The 19426-nt window shown below is 37.1% G+C and overlaps 1 protein-coding gene across 2 annotated transcripts in view; it reads right to left on the bottom strand.

The window, feature by feature from the left end:
* F5 (coagulation factor V) overlaps positions 1-19426 on the bottom strand; it is a 52264-nt gene that overhangs the window by 16899 nt on the left and 15939 nt on the right. The window contains exons 10-16 of one of the 2 annotated variants that reach the window (XM_087966431.1): positions 18385-18596; positions 16406-16556; positions 15962-16174; positions 14155-14565; positions 12636-12777; positions 3280-3439; positions 605-841 (exon numbers count right to left, since the gene is read on the bottom strand). In XM_087966431.1, coding sequence (XP_087822557.1) covers positions 605-841; positions 3280-3439; positions 12636-12777; positions 14155-14565; positions 15962-16174; positions 16406-16556; positions 18385-18596 — 1526 coding nt within the window. Of the gene's footprint in view, positions 1-604; positions 842-3279; positions 3440-12635; positions 14566-15961; positions 16175-16405; positions 16557-18384; positions 18597-19426 lie in introns of both variants that reach the window. The other variant, XM_087966430.1, reaches the window with a different exon arrangement.

Here is a 19426-nt window from a genome sequence, read left to right as displayed (position 1 = left end):
TGTGATTTAATTTTTCATGTTAAAAAAGAAATACAAAAATGAACACTAGTAATATTTAGTAATATTACTAAAATGAACATTTAGTAATAGCATATAATTAAAGGTAAAAATAATCAACCCAAACCCAGTATGAAAAATAATTATTTGGTGATACAAACAAAAGTACATATATTTAATCTTAAAGAGAAATAAACATGAATATTCAATCAATGTTTATTCAAAACAATGTATTAAAAGAGATTATCTGTTTGGAAAAATGTTATTAATATAGCTACTAAATGTTATTAATATAGCTATTAAATTTCTCCTTCATTAGAGTTTTCAAAACTATTTGACCTACCAAAAAAATGATCAGAATCTAGGGAAAAGAATACAAAACCACAATTCATGACCCTACAAACAATACTGAAAAAAATGGTGATCTAAACAGAAATAATTCTTTTTCATGAAAGAAATTGCAAATCTAAGATAATAAGCAAAATGCATATGCTAGAAGATAGATAAGCATATAATCTTTAAGGTTAATTAAAATGTTTTTATTAAGTTTTCTTAATAAAGATTATTAAGTTTTCTTTTTAACAATATTCTATGACATTTATCTTACCGGATTTACACCAGAGTAATAGGCCCATGATTTACATTTTTCTGTATTGTCTGTTGGTCCTGACCGTTGGGGGACATGCCAGACATATGTGTATGTGCCGTTTGGCATGATAGCCTCATCCTTTTTGAACAATTCAGGAGACTGGTCGTCATAGCTTCTGCCTTCAGAAGATTTATCATAGAGAAGGCCATGAGCATGAAGTGAGTATGGTCTAGAGGCCAAATTTTTGAACTGAACCTAGCGAGTTGAACAGTCAATGATTAATACAGAGTTAAAAAAAACAAAACCTATACACAGAAGAATTTCAACTGTTTGCAGTTTTGTAGCCTGAATTTCTGTCAGAGATTGTAGAGTGTTTCAAAGGACTGAAACTGTAAACAAATTATTTTATCAAATATCATTATACAAAATACATTTCTTTTTTATTTTATTTACTTTTATTATTTTTTGAGTGTTTATTCTGTATACACTCAAAATGACCAATCAGGATAAACAAAGATCCAATCAAGAGCCAATAATACCAAAGTAACCAATTAGTATCAAACATAAAAAATCAATCAGAGACCAACCTTTACCAACCTGCCCCAGTCCAAAATAAGCTCCTCCTCAATTGTCTGATCTACACAATAGACCACCTTGCTTTTGAAGATTTCACCACAGTTGTTGGTGAAGCATCAGGAAATCTGTTATCTGCACCTCAATCACAAACTCTGATGCGCAACAATGTCAAACAGACACTGGTTGGGAAAGCCTACACCAGTATATTAAATTAAAATAACTTTTTCTTTGGATCCTGCCATCTAAAGCTATGTGTGACCCTTGCCTCAAAACAGTTTATGTACCTGGCCTACAGGCGCTTTAGAAAATAGCTTGACCCTTTCCTGTGGCAGCCCCTCAAATGATAGTGGCCTTCCAATGTTTGAGGGGCTGCCAGAGGGAGGAAGGGGTCAAGCTATTTTCTAAAGCACCTGTAGGCCAGACAAGGAATAATGGATGGAAACTGAACAAGGAGAGATTTAACCTGGAAATAAGGAGAAACATTCTGACAGAACAATCAACCAATGGAACAGCTTGCCCTCGGAAGTTGTGGGAGCACCATCACTTGAGACTTTCAAGAAGAGATTGGACTGCCATTTGTCAGAAATGGTGTAGGGTCTCCTGCTTGGGTGGGGGGGTTGGACTAAATAACCTACAAGGTTCCTTCCAACTCTGATTATCTGTTATCTATTACCTCATAAGCTGCATATACAATATGTTATTAATTTCACTGGATCTCTCTATATGCGAAAATATTCTATTGAGGCAGTCCTGATTTAAGGACCACTCTTTCAGCCAGCATTCAGTCTTACAAGGTAGTCCTTGTAGTAGCAGCTATCGCAGCATCCCCACAATCATATGATCATAATTCAGATATTTGGCACCTGGCTTGCAATTATGACATCACAGGGTCCCATGGCTAGGTAATTACCATTTGCAACCTTACCTGCCAGCTTCCCACAAGCAAAGTCGGGGGTGGGCTGGAACAAGGTTGCAAGCGGTAAGCACTTGCTCTTAATAACAGTGTAGGGTTTGCTTAATGACACAACCGTGGACTGCCAGAACTGCATCCACTAAGCGTCAGGGTCATATGATTTCAGATTTTATGACCAAGACTCAGCAACGGATATACCAGCCCCAATTAATGTTGTTAACCAGCCCCAATTACTGTTGTTAACTGTACAAGGTTGACTCAGAGTATTATTCAGATGGTACTAAAAATATCTGATATTATATTGTACTTCTGTATCACCATACACAACAGTAGTCGATTGAATTTCCTGAGTGTTGAACTTCTGCAGTAAGAGCTACGCTAAGAGAGATGAGGGAGGGAGGAGGGAGGGAGAGAAAGGGAGGGAGAGAGATATGAAGGAATGCAAGATTTGCAAAAGTACAAAAAAATTGAAAATTTATGACATAATCTGGGGAGGAACAAGAGAAAGAGAGAGAGAATATAATATCTTAAATATTTAAACATTTAAAAAAATGATATTTAAATATTGTTGTAAATATCATATGAATAAGATAAATTAATAGAGGTCTAATTTATTATTTCCTATTTTGCTAGATGGATGCATCTAGATTTTATAAAATCTGCTGATATAACTTTCCAGGTCTCTTAGAGTTAGAGGCCTGTTCTGGCAGTTCTTCCATTTTACATCTAAAATGTCCATTGCACTCTAGCAAGTGCTTCCCTCCTCCTTCCCTAGGGCTTCTCAAATTGGGGACTGAGCTCGATCACAGGTTCATTCAAACTTCAAAGCAGTCTCTGACGAAAGCTCAGAATCCCTGTAACAGAATGGGTCTGCGAAAAAGAGAAAAGAAGCTAAGATCCCCAGCTTCTTACATTTCAAGATGTGTTTCCAGTATTTTAGTTGGCCCTATTTCTGTTGGTGTTCATTCCAAATAATGTGGAGAGCACTATTTGGATTCCAGTACTGTCCATAGTAAATATTTGTTACATTCTTTGTATAAATAATTTAATTACTTAACATATAGTTGTAAGACACAAAAATTGGAAATAGGCTTTTTAAAATCTGAAATTGATTCTATTTATCAAAGTTCAAACATTTTTCGTGTTTAATGTTGTTAAAAATTCAAATTACTCTTTTATTAAAATATTTTGAACATAGACTTACTTCGATTACATCATCCACCTCAGCCCTAATGATAGGACCCAGTATACCAAGATGCTTTTCATATTCTCCTCCAGTGCTAGGTGTCTGGAAAGTATCATCAAGATAACTTCGGAAAATAGCTTTTTTGAATGTGGTCTTGGCTGGGTGACTTCTCACTTGACTAAGAATATGGAAGATTTGGAGAGGGGAAAAACTGTGAATTTTTTAAAATTTGAATATATTGTATATCAAGCACTTGGTGTTTTTGTCCACCTATCAATACTTCTCTAGGATCTGGAATGGGCAGGTGTATATTATGATTACAGTTGGTTGTGGTCAGCCAGATGTTTAGACTGAATTTTGCATTTTTGTCCTTATTAATATTATGGTTCATCATACTATCAGTCAGGTGTTTAGTCTGGATTTGGCATTTTTATTTTTGGTTACCTATTATTAGTATTATTATAGTTTGTCTTAATGTATTATATGAACCCAGCCATTATAATGTATAAATCATAGATTATGAATTATTGTAAGTTGTATGAATCCAGCCAATTGCAAAACAATCAGGTCCATTGTCAGCAGTGACATGCTCAGATGGTTCTATTGTTGAAGTGACTACTCCTTTTTTCTTTTTGCCTATGGTTTGTATGTTTATTTTTATAATATTTATCTTTGAATGTGGATTTTTATTTTTATATATATTGATTTTTGTTGTTTTCTATGACACTCAGAGTCATTTTGTGAGATGAGCAGCTATACAAATTTTACTTCCTTGACTAACAAAGACTAACTCTTTGATAAACATAAACATGAATCTCAGCTAGAGACAATACCCTGTTCCTCTTAGTGAATTTTTAATATCAAGAAAATATTGAATTGATATTTAGCATTTTATTTTTCTTAATGCTAGAAATTAATAAACACTTATTAAACTTACAGTTTAATAAGTTAGACCCAAAGTGCTTTTGGTGGTGGTAATATAAATCAATGTCTTGCCCATTTACAAGGATCTTGTCAGTATGACATCATGTCAAAAAGTTGTCCAGCCTAATTTAACTCTTAACAGGAATTTTAAAGTTATTTAACCAGCTTAAATAACTCCAAAGCAAAACAAAAATCTTATCTCTTGAAGCAATATATTCATTATTAAACAACTAATTGAAAGGTTCTCCTATTTTTTTAATCTGAAATTGCTTCACTATTATTCATACATGGTTCTCAGTCCAACCAACCATTACTCTGGCAAAAGAACAGGAGTTGATAGGTGAGTAAGCCATAATTTTCCTCTGATCAGCACAGTTTTCTTTCAGGCACAAGGAAATGAAGGCAAGTTCTGGGTAATGGCAGCAAGTGTGATGTTATATTCCACACTCATCAAGAAAATATTATTTTTCTGCTTCCAGAAAGCTCCAGGCCTGATATTACCTCACTGATAGGAGGTTTCATAGTCTCTTACCAGATCTGCACTTCTGTTTGGAGGTCACCTGATTGACTGATTAATGATCATTTATGTGTTTGAGTTGGTGTTGACTTTCATTACCACATAGATTTTCTCCATGAGATCTTCCAAAAATGCACCGATCACCAATATAAGCGTCCATCTATGTTGTCATGTTTACTTTCTTTTTCACTTTTCCCAGCATTTGAGTCTTCTCCCAAGAACTAAGTCTTTGTGTAATGTGTTTGAAGTAGGAATGCTTCGGTGGTCGAGAGGAGAGGAGAGTCTCCTCGTCTGACCTGAAGAAAACCCCTCCATCCGAACTAAAAAGAGAACTGCCAGCATGGTTGAATCGAAGCCAGGAAGGCAGCTGAGACGGAAGTGAAAAAGAAAGGAAAGATCTTGTAACAGCGTGCTTAGTCTTGGTAAGAATCACTCCAATTTCTGCACTCCAATTTCTTGGAAAATGGGACTCAAAGGAGGAAATTAGCTGCGATTAATGATTGGGAGTGACTGTCAGATTTAGTAAAAAAAAAAAAGATATTGCAGCTAGAAGTAACTTTGAAAGTAAAGGACAGATTGGATTGGTTACCCAAATTCCTGGACTGTATTTTTACTACTACTCAACTTGAAGAACTTTAGGAAACTATTGGAAAACAATCTTATTCAGAGACATATTGATTGTAGTTAAAGTGTTTTAATTCAGCGAGTTTTGCTCTCTTTCAATAATCCAGCGTGCTTTTGAGCATCTTATTACAGCCTATTATTTACAGAGTAATAACAGCAGCCATCAGAGCAATAAATTCCTCCCACCCAGTAAATAACAGCTGCTAGTAAAACAATTAACCCTTTCCTTGCAGACTCTCAATACTATCTCATTACTTTAATCAAACACTGATTAATTCATTACCTCAAAACTTACAACTTTTCTACCTCATTACCTATATCAATGATTAGATAATCAATTTCTATAAAATAATTTATTAATGGTTTAATTGATTTATTGTTTTAATTGATTAGTGTGATTAGAGCGTTTAGTGCAAATGGTGTGATTACTGATTAGTTTAAAAGATCAAGATTCATGTAATTTAATTGATTAGTAAAATTAGTGATTTAGTGAATTTAATTGAACAGTGTGATTAATAATTAGTGTAATTAATTGATTAGTGGTTAGTGTAATTAATTGATTAGGCTGATCGTTGCTTAGCAAAATTATTTGACTAGAGAGATTATTGCAATTGGTTGATTGGTGTGATATTGGCTATATTGATTACCCAAAATTCATTAAGTAATTTAATCAATGCACCATCTTAACAAACCTCCCATGCCAAGAAAAAAATCCAATGCCAAACCACAACCTAAAGAGAAAGTAATCCCCACCAATGAACCACAAGACTCCTGCACATGCCTTAAATGCTATAAAACTCTAAAGGATAATGAAAATTCCATCAAATGTTCTCTATGTAACAAATACGCTCATCATGACTGCTTGGGATTACCCGAGCAAATGATTCAATACCTAGAATCATCCAATGAGTTTCCATATCACTGCAAATCATGCAGACCCAAACTGGATCTGTTTGACAGAGTTGATACCATAGAAACCCGAATAACATCCCTTGACTCCATAGTAGCATCCCTCGATGCTTTAAAAGAAAGATTATCCAACCTTGAAAAAAAAGACACAATGCAAAAACCTGAACATCCAATAGCTACAAACCACATCTCTACCCAACTACCACAACCCAATCCACAACCCAATCCACTAAAAAAACATAAATCAGACAACTAACGGTATCCCAATCCTCATCAGAGAAGCTGTTGAGCGTGAACGGAAATGTCCAAATGCCATCTTATTTGGTCTAGAGGACATCAATGACAATGATGACATCACAACTGTCCAAAACATCATCAGTGATTATCAAGCATCAACCATCTCCCCTGATGAAATGCTTGACATTTCCCGCATTGGCCGAGAGCTCAAAAACAGAGACGGCTCTGTGGCCCCATGCTTCTGCAGGGTCATTTGCAAAAATGAATCAAGCAAACGTAAATTCATTTATACTATAAATTCACTTGCCAAGACCAACACCAACCATAAGAACCTCCGTTCTTGCCCTGACCTAACCATACAGCAACGTGCCCGCTCCCATGTACTCCGCACTGAACTCAAAAACGTCTAGACAATGGAGAGAAGGACCTGTGCATTGACTACCATGCTGACTGTATCAAAAGTAAGTCACACAATCTGCAACTCAGCTTTAACCTTCAACCACAACCCTACCTCAACCAATCCACCATCACCCAAGACTAGGCACGCACGCCCCTAATTACCTCAATTCCAACTACTGCTGGCCTTAAATGCAAGCTACTCAATGCAAGAAGCCTTGTGAATAAAATACCTGAATTTCTCCTCTTACTAAATATGGCTAAATTCGACATCATATTTGTCTGTGAAACATGGCTCAATGCATCTCTCCCTGACTCCATTACCACAGTAAGAGACTATCATGTTTACCGATCAGATCATGAAATCCATAGAGGAGGTGGTGTTGCTATCTTCTATAAAAAGTCCTTACATCTAAAAAACATCCAAGTTACCCAGGAGCTTGCTCTTCCTGAGACCATCATCTGTGAACTATCCTTAAATATCACATTTTGATTCTTACTATGTTACAGAGCACCTGATTATGACATCGAACATGTACACAAGCTAAATTCACTACTAACATGGGCAACATCCTGCCCACACGCTTTTATCTTTCTTGGTGACTTCAATCTACCTCATATTGACTGGACTCTAAACGAATGTACAACTGAACCCATACACGCAACCTTCTACAATTCTGTCACAAATCTGGGACTGGAACAACTAGTAACCAACTAAACAACTGCCTCGATCTCATCTTCTGCAATAGTTTGAATTTAATTTACGGAATACAAACTAAAGAAACCTTTTCCAACAATGACCACAATATGATTGACTTTTGTCTCAACATACGCCCACATAAAAAACATCACAATGACGTAATCCCCAATTATAACTTTAAAAAAGGCAACTATGATCTTATAGAGAATGATCTCTCATCCCTTGATTGGCAACTTCTATTCACTGGATGCAATACTGTTGAAGACCATTACAACATTTTTTTACTTGAAGTCAAAAGAGTCATCAAACTATATCTACCAACAACAACTCCCAAAACAAAACAAAACAAAAACAGATTACCCATAACAATAAGGAAACTTCAATCCAAAAAGAGATCACTCTGGCAGAAAAATAAATCTGGTCACGTGGCCAACTTCAAAAGCCGATACAAAAATTTATGCCATCAGATAAAGACTGAATGCACCAATTATCACATTAAACAAGAGGAAAACCTTCTACGCACCAATTCCATCCGCACTTTTTACAATTTTGTGAACAACAAACTAAAAGACTCAAGGTCCATCCCACCCCTGATAGGACCTAATGGTAAAGACTGCAACGACGACACCATTAAAGCCAACCTCTTTAACACATTATTTGGCTCAGTATTTGTAAACAGCAATGGATCATGCCCAGTATTTCCTAGTCAAACCACAGACAACTACAATGATCTAATACATATCGATTTTACAGATGACAATGTTGAAAAAGCACTACACAATCTAAAACCATCTCTATCTATTGGACCAGATGGAATATGTGCCTACTTCTTAAAAAAGCTATCCACTGCCATAGCCGAACCTCTCTTTGAAAAATCTTTCAGGACCAGCTCCTTGCCAAAACTATGGTCACAACCCACGGTCATCCCCATCTTCAAAAAGGGAGACTCCAGCCTAGTTGAAAATTACAGACCAATCTCCTTATGCTGCATCACCTGTAAAGTCATGGAATCAATTATTAACCAATCCATTATCCTCCACTTAGAGACAAACAACCTACTCTCTAATAAACAATTTGGTTTCAGAAAAAAAAACTATCCTGTAATCTGCAACTCTTACACTGCAAGAACATATGGACTACACAACTCGATCAGGGCAAAACAATAGACGCAATCTACATAGACTTCTGTAAAGCTTTGATTCAGTGGTACACGACAAACTACTCCTAAAACTAAAATCTTATGGTATCTCTGGACAACTGCATAACTGGATAGAAGCATTCCTGTCAAACAGACAACAAATGGTCAAAATTGGGAGTGTCCTATCAAATTCTATACCTGTCAATAGTGGTGTCCCCCAAGGCAGTGTTCTAGGACCAACTCTCTTCATACTCTACATAAATGACCTCTGTGATCATATTAAAAGCAACTGCGTTCTCTTCGCTGATGATGTAAAGCTGTTCAATACCATAGACAATACTGCTACCCTTCAAAAAGATATTGGCTATGTATTAGAATGGTCAAACAAATGGCAACTTCAAATTTCAACAAATAAATATTCTGTCTTACATATTGGCAAAAAAAATCAGAAAATAAAATACAAGCTGAATAGTTAAGACCTTGTTGATAATCCAAGCTTTGTAAAGGACCTTGGAATACTCATCTCTAATGATCTAAGTGCTAGAGCCCACTGTAGCTACATAGCCAAAAAGGCATTAAAGAGTTGTTAACCTAATCCTACGTAGCTTTTTCTCTGGTAATATCACACTACTAACTAGAGCATACAAAACATTTGCTAGACCAATACTCGAATACAGCTCATCAGTCTGGAACCCACATTACGTATCTGATATTAGCACAGTTGAGAAAGTCCAGAAATATTTCACAAGAAGAATTCTCAACTCCTCTACTCATTATAGAATACCTTATGCCACCAGACTTGAAATTCTAGACCTAGAAAACCTTGAATTACGTCGTCTTTGGTCTGATCTAAGTATGGTATATAAAATCATACATTGCAATGACTTACCTGTCAATGAATACTTCAGCTTCAACCATAACAACACTAGAGCAAACAATAGATACAAACTCAAGGTAAACCGCACCAAACTTGATTGCAGGAAATACGACTTCAGCAACAGAGTGGTCAATGTCTGGAATACTCTAGCTGACTCTGTGGTTTCTTCCCCAAACCCCAAAAACCTTAGCCTTAGACTGTCTACTATTGACCTCACCCCTTTTCTAAGAGGTCTGTAGGGGGCGTGCATAACCGCACCAAAGTGCCTACCGTCCCTGTCCTATTGTTTCTTTTATTTTTCTTATATGTACCCATTTCATGTATTCATAACTACCGTATTTGCCGGCGTATAAGACGACTGGGCGTATAAGACGAGCCCCCAACATTTCCACTCAAAATATAGAGTTTGTTATATACTCGCCGTATAAGACGACCCCCACTTGGAGGCATGTTTTTCAGGGCAAAAAGTCATACGCCGGCAAATACGGTAAGTTGTAACACTTGGGGTATTCTGGATATAATTCTTGATTGACACCCCCGCCCCTTTCCCCCAAACTTACAAAGCCACCAAAATGCTTTAGAGAGGCAGCTTCGCCTTTCTCAGGCTGGCACTCAATTCCTCTCCCTTTCTTTGTGACACCGTTGAGCGATCTGCTTTTTCAGGGAAAATAAATAAATAAAAATAAAACTGGACGAAAAACAGTCGAGTTGTTTCTTAATATCTTTCCACCTCCCCAACCAATTTGTCTCCAAGGGTGCACCACACTGATTGCGACATTAATTATTTCAGAGAGAGAGGGTGGGGGGAGAAATCTTTGCTTCCTACTGTGGCTTTTTCCTGCGCATCGTTTTTTCCCTTGGCTTTGTGGTTGTTACTTCTTACAGGGAGGGATAATGAAATACCCACGCTGGGAGAAAGCGGAAAGGATGTCTATTTTCCTGCTCACTAACTTTCCAGAAAGCGTCGAGTTCCTACCCCGAGACTTGCCAAAAGTCCAGTTCATTCATTTGCTACCTTTCTCCAATGAGATCCAGATCTGTTTCCACAACGCGCTTAGGATCTTATCTTATTATCTTATTATTATCTTATTAGCCTTGCTCGGTCCGTCCAAGAGAGAAGAAGGCAGACGGTTTTGCGCTCAGGGAGAAAGGAAAAGAGCCTCTCGCTCACGCTGCACACTGCCCCCCTCCACCCCAGCAACACTTAGGAAAAGAGTTACACAAGCATCCTTTCCAGAAGTGAATGGGGGGAGGATTCGAGCAAAGGCTGAAACCGGGAAGAGAAAAATTCCCAAAGAAAATCGCAACGAGCAGCATCCCATTCCTGGGAGAAAACAAAAAAACAAAAAACACGAACTCTTCCCGAAGCACAAAAGCAAGGATGGCGCTTTCTCAGCATTGAGCTGCGTCGCTGCTCTCCCACCCCTCCACTCGTCCCCACGTGCGGCGAAGTTTCTGCCACTGGGTGGGGGGGTGGAGGGGGATGGAAGGAGGTGAGGGATGGGGGCAAAGCCTGGAGCCTGCCTGTCCGCTCGCACGAGCGGAGTGGGTGGGTGGGTGGGTGGGGAGGAGGAGGAAGAGAGACTCCGGCTGGGCTTGAAGGGGCTTCGCAAGTTGCGGAGCTCCACCCCCGTCGCTCTTGCACCGAGTGACAACAACGTATTTGCCGGCGTATAAGACGACCTTTGTTATATACTCGCCGTATAAGACGACCCCCCCACTTGGAGGCATGTTTTTCAGGGCAAAAAAGTCATCTTATACGCCGGCAAATACGGTATGTATATACTTATACCTATTATCTTGTAAGCGATTGACAAATCAAATAAATAAATAAAATAAATAAATAATTTGAGCCTGGTCATTTGTTAATTCCATTCCATTACTGACTTTGCCATGTGCAGACACTGCCATCCTGCTACTACTATATAATGCTTTTCCCCCAGTCTTTGATGTAGCTTGTGTCTGTACTTGGGTATGAGCACAAGTCCACCAGGGAAATTGGATATAATAATGCTTGTGGTTGCCTCTTTGCAATTTCTTGTTTTCTTTAACAATTCTAAGAATATACCTTTTTTTCTTAATGTTTTCTTCACTATAAATATATTTGTCTTTTTCAATTCTTTTCCTGCTTTACAGTTCTGATTCTTCTATTTTCGAAAAAAGCTTTTGGCTGGGATCATACAACAATAGTTTATAAATTGTGGTGCCTGGATTCATAAAACACTGTTGTGGTTCTTACATATTGGGGTTTGGGGCTTCTTCAGATTTAGCTCTAGTGTGTTCCCATGCCATTTGTGTTTGACTGCTGAACAGATAATTTCTAACTAAACCATGATGTATTCAAAATTCCAAAAAAGCAATACCAAAAACACAAATACTAAAAAAGAGTATATTTTCATAACACACTATCCAAAAACTTCAGCTAAAACATATGCACTACCATAATAGCAATTTTAAATAGTTAGGTAAAACTATTTTGAGATTATAGAAAATAGAATTTTCAATCTACAATAAACCTCAAATACATTTTTTTAAAATAAATTAAAATGAGGTTGTGCTGAATTTAGATGACATTATAAACGTAAGATTTTGGAAAGGCTTTGGAAAGGCTTTTGGCATGGGATAGAAAAGGAACTTGGAAATCATCAATCCAGATTGGATTCCATAATTCTACATTTGTTGTCTTTCTGTGATAACATCTGAACAGTCCAGTTCTTCATATCTGGCTCAAGTTTTAATAGCATTTCATTATAAAAAATTACACTTGTTCATGGCTAATAGATTCTTTTAACGTCTTAGCTTGTTATTCAGTGGTGGGATTCAAATTTTTTTACTACCAGTTCTGTAGGTGTAGCCTGGTGGGCGTGACAGGGGAAGGATATTGTAAAATCTCCAGTCAGAAGTGGTATTTGCCGGTTCTTTGAGCTACTCAAAATTTCTGCTACCAGTTCTCCAGAACTGGTCAGAACCTGCTGAATACCACCTCTGATGTTATTGTTAAACCAGCAATATGAAACTGAGCAATAATTAAAAATAAATAATTCAGTCAAACCTTTTTCTGATTGGTGAGTAGTCCCACAAAACTTCTTCTGCTGCAATGTAGTACATCCTTTTATTTCCGCTGTTGGTAGTACGCAGGTAGTGTCTAGCTATGTCGTCAGGATTACGTGCACTATTACTGTCAATTCGAGGATCTGTGGTATATGGATTATCATAATACATTAACTCGTACTCAAATGAACCGCTGCTACTCTTATCATTGTCTGTATTATCTATCTCATATTCCTGATAGTCACCATCTTCCACTGGAAGACCTATTGTAACAAGCTTGTCCTGTTTTCGTGTCAATTTGGCCTCATTTAACAATTTTGTGTGGTTGGGTTTATTAGAAAGTTGGGAATGATTGAGATTTCTAGGTAACTCTAGATGCTTGGAAGCCCTTGGAGTTAAAACTTTTGGCTTTTTTTTCTTTCGTTGGATTTTTATAAAAGATTGAGATATATTGATAGTGCAGTTCTCATCTTTCTGGGAATCATGTTTGTTAGTAATTCCTGGTTGGCCCAACTCAAGTTGACCATTAGAGTTATCTGTTTTCTCTTTTCTTTTTCCAGGGAACATGGCATTTTCTTGATAAAATGAGGCATTTCTGCTGCTGTTCTGGAATTTATTGTCAACATCGTTAGTGATATCTGCTAATGTATCGTAATTTTCTTTCTTCCATTCCATGTCTGTGTTTTTAGGAAGGCATTTCTGTCTCTGGTGAGATGAACTGTTCCAAGTCTTTGTAGTCTTCAAAATTGTTGTAGAAACAAAATTATCTAATGTGGCATCTGAAGTCAAATTTTCAGGTTGTGGCATTATAGAAGGTACAGAAGCAAGGTTTACCTCAGATCCATTGTTTTCCACTGTTTTTTTATCATCTGAAATTGTATTTGTTATAACTTTGGAAAACTCAACATTTGCTGCTGCTGTTGCTTCTTCTTCTTTATAATCATAATCATAATCATATGAAAAGTAATTGGCTTTTGAGTTATCTGTGGTAGAGTCATTTTCTGTACTAGAAAGAAATTTCATGTCCTCACTTGTGATGTTGAAAGCAGAAAGATTTCTCTTTTGTTGTACATAAAAAAATAGAGCATGCATCTCTTTAAGAGCATGCAAAGTTGCTTCTGTCAGAATTTGTCTTTCTCCCTGTTTATCCCAAATATCTTTTTCAAATGTATTTTCTTCTTGCTCTTTCAGGGAAGGGATTATTTCAGGGGACATTAAATCTTCTATATCTTTGCTCTGAAGACCTCTGCCTGCTTTTAAATATTCAGCAGCAAGCATTTGCTTGTAGCTATCTGAAATCTGAGTAATATTCTCTTCATTTTGGCTTTTCTTAGATAGCAAGATGCCAATCATTGCAGTGATATTTGAAATTAAAATTTCTCCTGTCGAAGATGTATAATTAGCATAGATTGTCTCAGATGCATTTACATAAGAGTTATTCTGAGTTCCCAATTCTTCATTACCACGCATAGCATCAGTGCTGTTTATCAACACTAGATGAGTGTTTAAAGATAGCTCACCAGAAGTATGGGCATCTTCTTCTAAAGCTAGAGCTGTGAGATTCAATTCTTCTTCAGCAACTGACCCATTAAATGATCGAAGCCCAAGCATTGAAGCTATCATTAGCTGTTCTTCATCATCCTCTGTCTGTTCATTGCTTGACTCTTTTTGATTATCCTCATCATCTAATAATCCTAATTCTTTTGCTATCTTATCCATTTCTGAGTCTGATACTACATTTCTGGGGTCCTTTTCTTTCTTTTTTACTACTTCTGAAGGACCGCCACTGATAATGTTGGCAACAATACCACCATAATGTTCTTCCTCTTTTTCATTTCCCTCGTCTTCATCATCATGTTTGGCATCCAAAAATCTCAATCTCATGCCATTGCTCATCTCACGGGAGCCCCATGATGACAGAAGCCAGGTTCCTACAAATGGAAAATAATTCATATTAGATAGACCACTTGTTTGCTTATACCTGATTACTGATGTTAGTTCTGCAATCCATTAACAATGTTAGTATAGACTAAATTAGTATGGTGAAGCCAAATTGACTAGGAATTGTGAGAGAAGTCCAGAATTACTAGAGAATACTAGGATAGGAAGGGCTTTCTAATATGCCATGGTAATATAACAGATACAAAAAATAGAGCTATAAACACAACAACAATCACAAACATATGATACCCATGACCACCTTTAAGACAGTAATGCACAAGATAGAGATTCAGAACTGCTTCTAGCTCTGATTTTTCTTTTCCTTTTAAGCTTTGCTACTGTTTTATTTTGAGGAAAGATATAAACTCTATACTTAGACATTATATCTGTATGGAACTACTTATTATTATGTAGAATAACCTAGCTACCCTTCTCTTTTCTTGAAGCTCAAACTTGGATGTCTTCAGAACTATGCATCTCCTGGCCATAAAGGACTTACTAAAAAGCAACTTAAAATTAAAATTGAACACGAAGTGATCGTTGATTCCAGGAGCCGGTCTTTGGAACTTTGCTGTCATATGTGATCTGGACAGATTCAGAATCTGAATCTTAAGGTTCATATTCACAGCTTGGACATTACTCCTGAATGAACAGTGATATTGTAAAACCAGAGCACACATATGGTATTAAGTTGTATGGTTCAGTTGATAAAGCCAGGCATGTCATTCATGGAGAATGGTTTGGCATCATTAATACATGAACTGATAACCACAAAGTTGGATTATGAAATAAATTATTTAGGGGGTGGCCTGGAAACTCCACTGGCCTGGAATTCAACAATACAGGAGATAAGTGACACAAAGCACCAAGTTGAATCACTTGCACTGGCTACTGACTGTTTTTCAGGTTTAATTCTATATACAAAGCTCAGGCCCAAATTACCATATTATCTACTGCATCTCAATTGATCATCTTGAGTGCCACAAACATTTAATATAAATAACTAATTCTATTTTCTCCATAATAGATCAGGTATTCTGAGGTCGCCCCCTTGTCTCCTTTCTCCTTAGAGTTAGGAGAAGGCTTGAAACATATAAACTCAAGTCCTTCAGCACTTTGGAAATGTTATACTTGTGGTTTTTAAAATGCTTTTTCTTCCAATTATTAGACTAAATGTTATTGTCAATAGATATTTTTCAAGCTCCCATAAAATGGGAATAATAATTCTCTATGGTTTTTTTAGGCTATTTGATAGAATTTGTGCTTTTCTGTACAATGAATTTTATAAAGTTTTTAATAATGTGACAAGCAATTCTGAGAGCTCAATTATAGAACTATCTATACAGTCTGAAATAAAAAATCAAGCACAGAACTATTGTTGTTTACCTAGATTGTCCATTGTTACAGTAGCTGATTCACCACTCATGGGGAAAAGATTTAAAATATCTTGATGTTTTCCCTTGGATAAGAAGGTGTGACCAGAAAGATGTACTGGAACAATCTCATCCACTGTACCTACGCTGGTGAGGTGCCATTCAACAATTTCAGACTGACGAAACCCCAAAACATCTGTTCTATCTGATGCATAGCCATTGAGTGCTAAAATAAAATTCAAAATGCAATTAGGAGTGCAATCTTAAGAATAGCTACTCGAACAATGAATCTCAATAGTTAAACAGAAGCTATTCCAAGTTAAATGTCTTTAGAATCAAAGACATAAAATTAATATTGTAAAAATAGCATATTTTCCATTTTTATTTTTAATATTCATTTAATCTTAATGATGTTGAGTAAACACAAAACAAAATAGTGACCTAGGTTACTACTCACTGTACATAACATTGGACTTGTAAAATTTAGGGTCATCTTTCTTAACAGTGGAAGAATTGCTACAGTATTTCTTGATATTGTCTTCCAAGTACCAGCTCTTGTTTTCATCAAACACTGCGAAGACTGCATGCTGTTCCACATCAGCTTTATCCTGCACAGTGATAGTAGAAAATAGATCTAGTTCAACTGATAGAATGATATGCCATTTGACATGCACTTCCTTGTTTTTAAAAACAACAGCATAACAATATAATGTATAACATTCAAATGAAATAAAGCTGGAATGAGCAACAAAAGGGGATTATTTGGAAATAGATAAATAAAATAATTATGTTGTATACAGAGATAGCCTGAGTATTATTATCGATGTCTTTGTATATCCATATTATAAGCAAGGCTTTCTTTGTCCAAGGCAGACTGTTCAGATTGCATTTGAAGTAACAGATTATATGAAAGCTGATTTGGGTTTAAGTGTACACTTGGGAGTGCTGTTGGGGTACAGCTTTCCCTGTTGCTCACAGCATTCCTGAATCAGCTACTAGATTCCATTGCTAGGTTGGCAGTAGGGTGTTGTGGTTAGCCAGAAGCAGGTGCAGATGGCTGAGGAGAGTGATGACTCTGATGAGGGGCCAGGACTATCAGGGAGTGAACTGCTGCCTTCAGAGATTGTGGGGGCTGGCAGCAGTGATGAGGAGGTTCCTGAGGAGCCTGTGCCAAGGGCATGTGCACGAAGGATTACTCGGAGGAAAGAACAATTACAGCAGCACAGGCAACTCGGGAGTAAGGCTGCAAGGTAAAGGGCCCTCCGTCAAAAGGATAAAAGCCAGGTTTGCAAAAGCGTTCTTTGCAGACAGCAAAGAAGTTCTTAAACTCAACTTGTGGACATCTTAGTTCGTGTTTGGAGAATTTTGTAAATTAGTTCTTATCTCTGGGTTTTTGGCAGCCTTGACAAACAACTTGGCAAGGCTCTTTCTTGTCGGAGCTAATTAGTGGAAAGCAGCCTTCAGAACAGAATTCATTATTAAACCTTAAAAGGTGGGGGCTGCTGCCTTTGTCTGTGTTTGCTCTTTGGGAACCCGGTTGGGTCAGAACATAGGGTTCTCAAGGCTGTTGGTGCATGGCAACTTCAATATGCCATCTAGGGACACTGAAACAAGGGCAGGTCAGGAATTCATTGGTTCTATGTCAACTGTTAAGATTGATCTGGCAATGGAGGACATCAACACCTGTCCATTGCCATGACATACTCCCTAGTTGCAAGGAGTCAAGACCCAGTCAATCAACCCACCCAATCAGGATTTATAGATCCAGTGGGGTTTCAGAGAAAGTTTGGGGCTTTTTCTGAGTATCATGTAGGCCTCAGCTAGAGCCTTGAATCATATCATGCCTATGTGGCCTCCTCTGGGTGTGCTGATCTTGGGGTGCACCTTGGTTTAATAAGAAGCTCTAGGAAATGAAGCACTAGAATAGACTCCTGTAGTGCTGTTGGAGGAAGATTCGGAGCATGACCAATAATGTAAAAGTCTGTATTAGCAATTATTTATTGGTGGTAAAAGTTCTTCAATTACAATTAAACAATATATTTTATCAGGACCTTGAAAACACACCTTCTATGTAGTAGTGCCTGCCCCCTGGAATTAGGTTCCCCCTAAGATCCAGGTGGCCCTTATTCTGCTGTTGTTTAGAAGGGCCATAAAGACCTAGATCTTTACCCAGGCTTTGGTGAGGGAGAGGAATACCTCATTACACTTGCCGTCTCTTATCTTTACCTTTTAAAATTATTACATTACTATAAAATCATGGTCTGGGGAGCTTGACAATTCATATTGAAAGCCATATTGAAAAGGAAGACAGAAGCAATCTCAAACCCCGGAGTTCCCCAGTAAATGGTAATGGTAGAGCCATACTGCCCCTGAATCTAAGTAAGTTGTGTCAATGTGTCATCATTTTGTTCCCTCAATTGAAACAGTTGACAATACCTGTACCCCCTTGCTGTTGAGTGCCTTGCGTTTACAAACCAGAAGTGGCCCAATAAGTCCTGAAGCAATATCTCTTGTCATGTCCACAGCACTATGATATAATTTAGTAATGCACTGAGAATCCTTTACGGTAGGTTCATCTGTATCCAGCACAGTCCATTTATATGTGTAGACCTGTCCTGGTTCAACTGCTTTGCCATGAGTTATATTCTCTAAAATATAATGGCAAAAAAGATCATGTAAAGCATGGGTAAGGAACTGAAAATCTCTAGTTGCTGCTCAATTTTCTATAGAGAAACTACAGACTGAATGGTCAGTAGTGAAGCATGTTCTCAGTTGTACTTTGACAGCACATGGAGAATTATAGTTCTTTACCATAAGCAAGTAAAGTAAAACTCTATGCAGACCAAAGAATGAAACAATTTGGATCTTGTTATTACATTGTCTTCCATTGGATTATTACATAACAACTTAATTACTTAATCATTTTGTTTTCTATACCTATTTTTATGGATGTTATTTCTTTTTTAACATTTATATTATGCACAAGGGATCACCCCTCATTTTATTTTCACAATGAAAAAATTATGAAAGTAGGTTGAGTACAGGTAGGAGTTTGGTTTATATTTCATTCTAAACTAGTTTGTTTTGATGACAAAACGTATCCATTGCAATGTACAAACCAAGTTTATCCAATCAATTAGATTTTAGCAAAATATTACTAAGGGAACCATGGCTTAGCATAGTAGTGTTCGAACCCTGTTTAGTAAAAAGTCAACCAATGAGCTGCATTGTCTATTGATTTAATGGAATATGGGAAAGACCTTGGATGATTGGCTCCAGAGATGCTGCCTAGAGAACAGTTAAATAAGAAACAGCATAGCATAAAGTGGACGGTGGGGCAAAAGGCTCAGAAGACTTCCTAGTTTCTTGGGCTATAAAAGAGATGGGGAGGGAATTGTATTTTCATACTTTCAAGATTCTGTTAATATAGTTTCACAATAAAGTAGAATTAGTTCATCTGGTCATGTCTCCTGTCTGG

Source organism: Notechis scutatus, chromosome 5 (assembly GCF_049901735.1).
Source record: "Notechis scutatus isolate UNSWTSFEM ecotype Mainland chromosome 5, rNotScu1.2, whole genome shotgun sequence".
Lineage (NCBI taxonomy): Eukaryota > Metazoa > Chordata > Lepidosauria > Squamata > Elapidae > Notechis > Notechis scutatus.
Note: the sequence above shows the minus strand (reverse complement) of the source record. Positions and strands in the feature narration are given on the sequence as shown.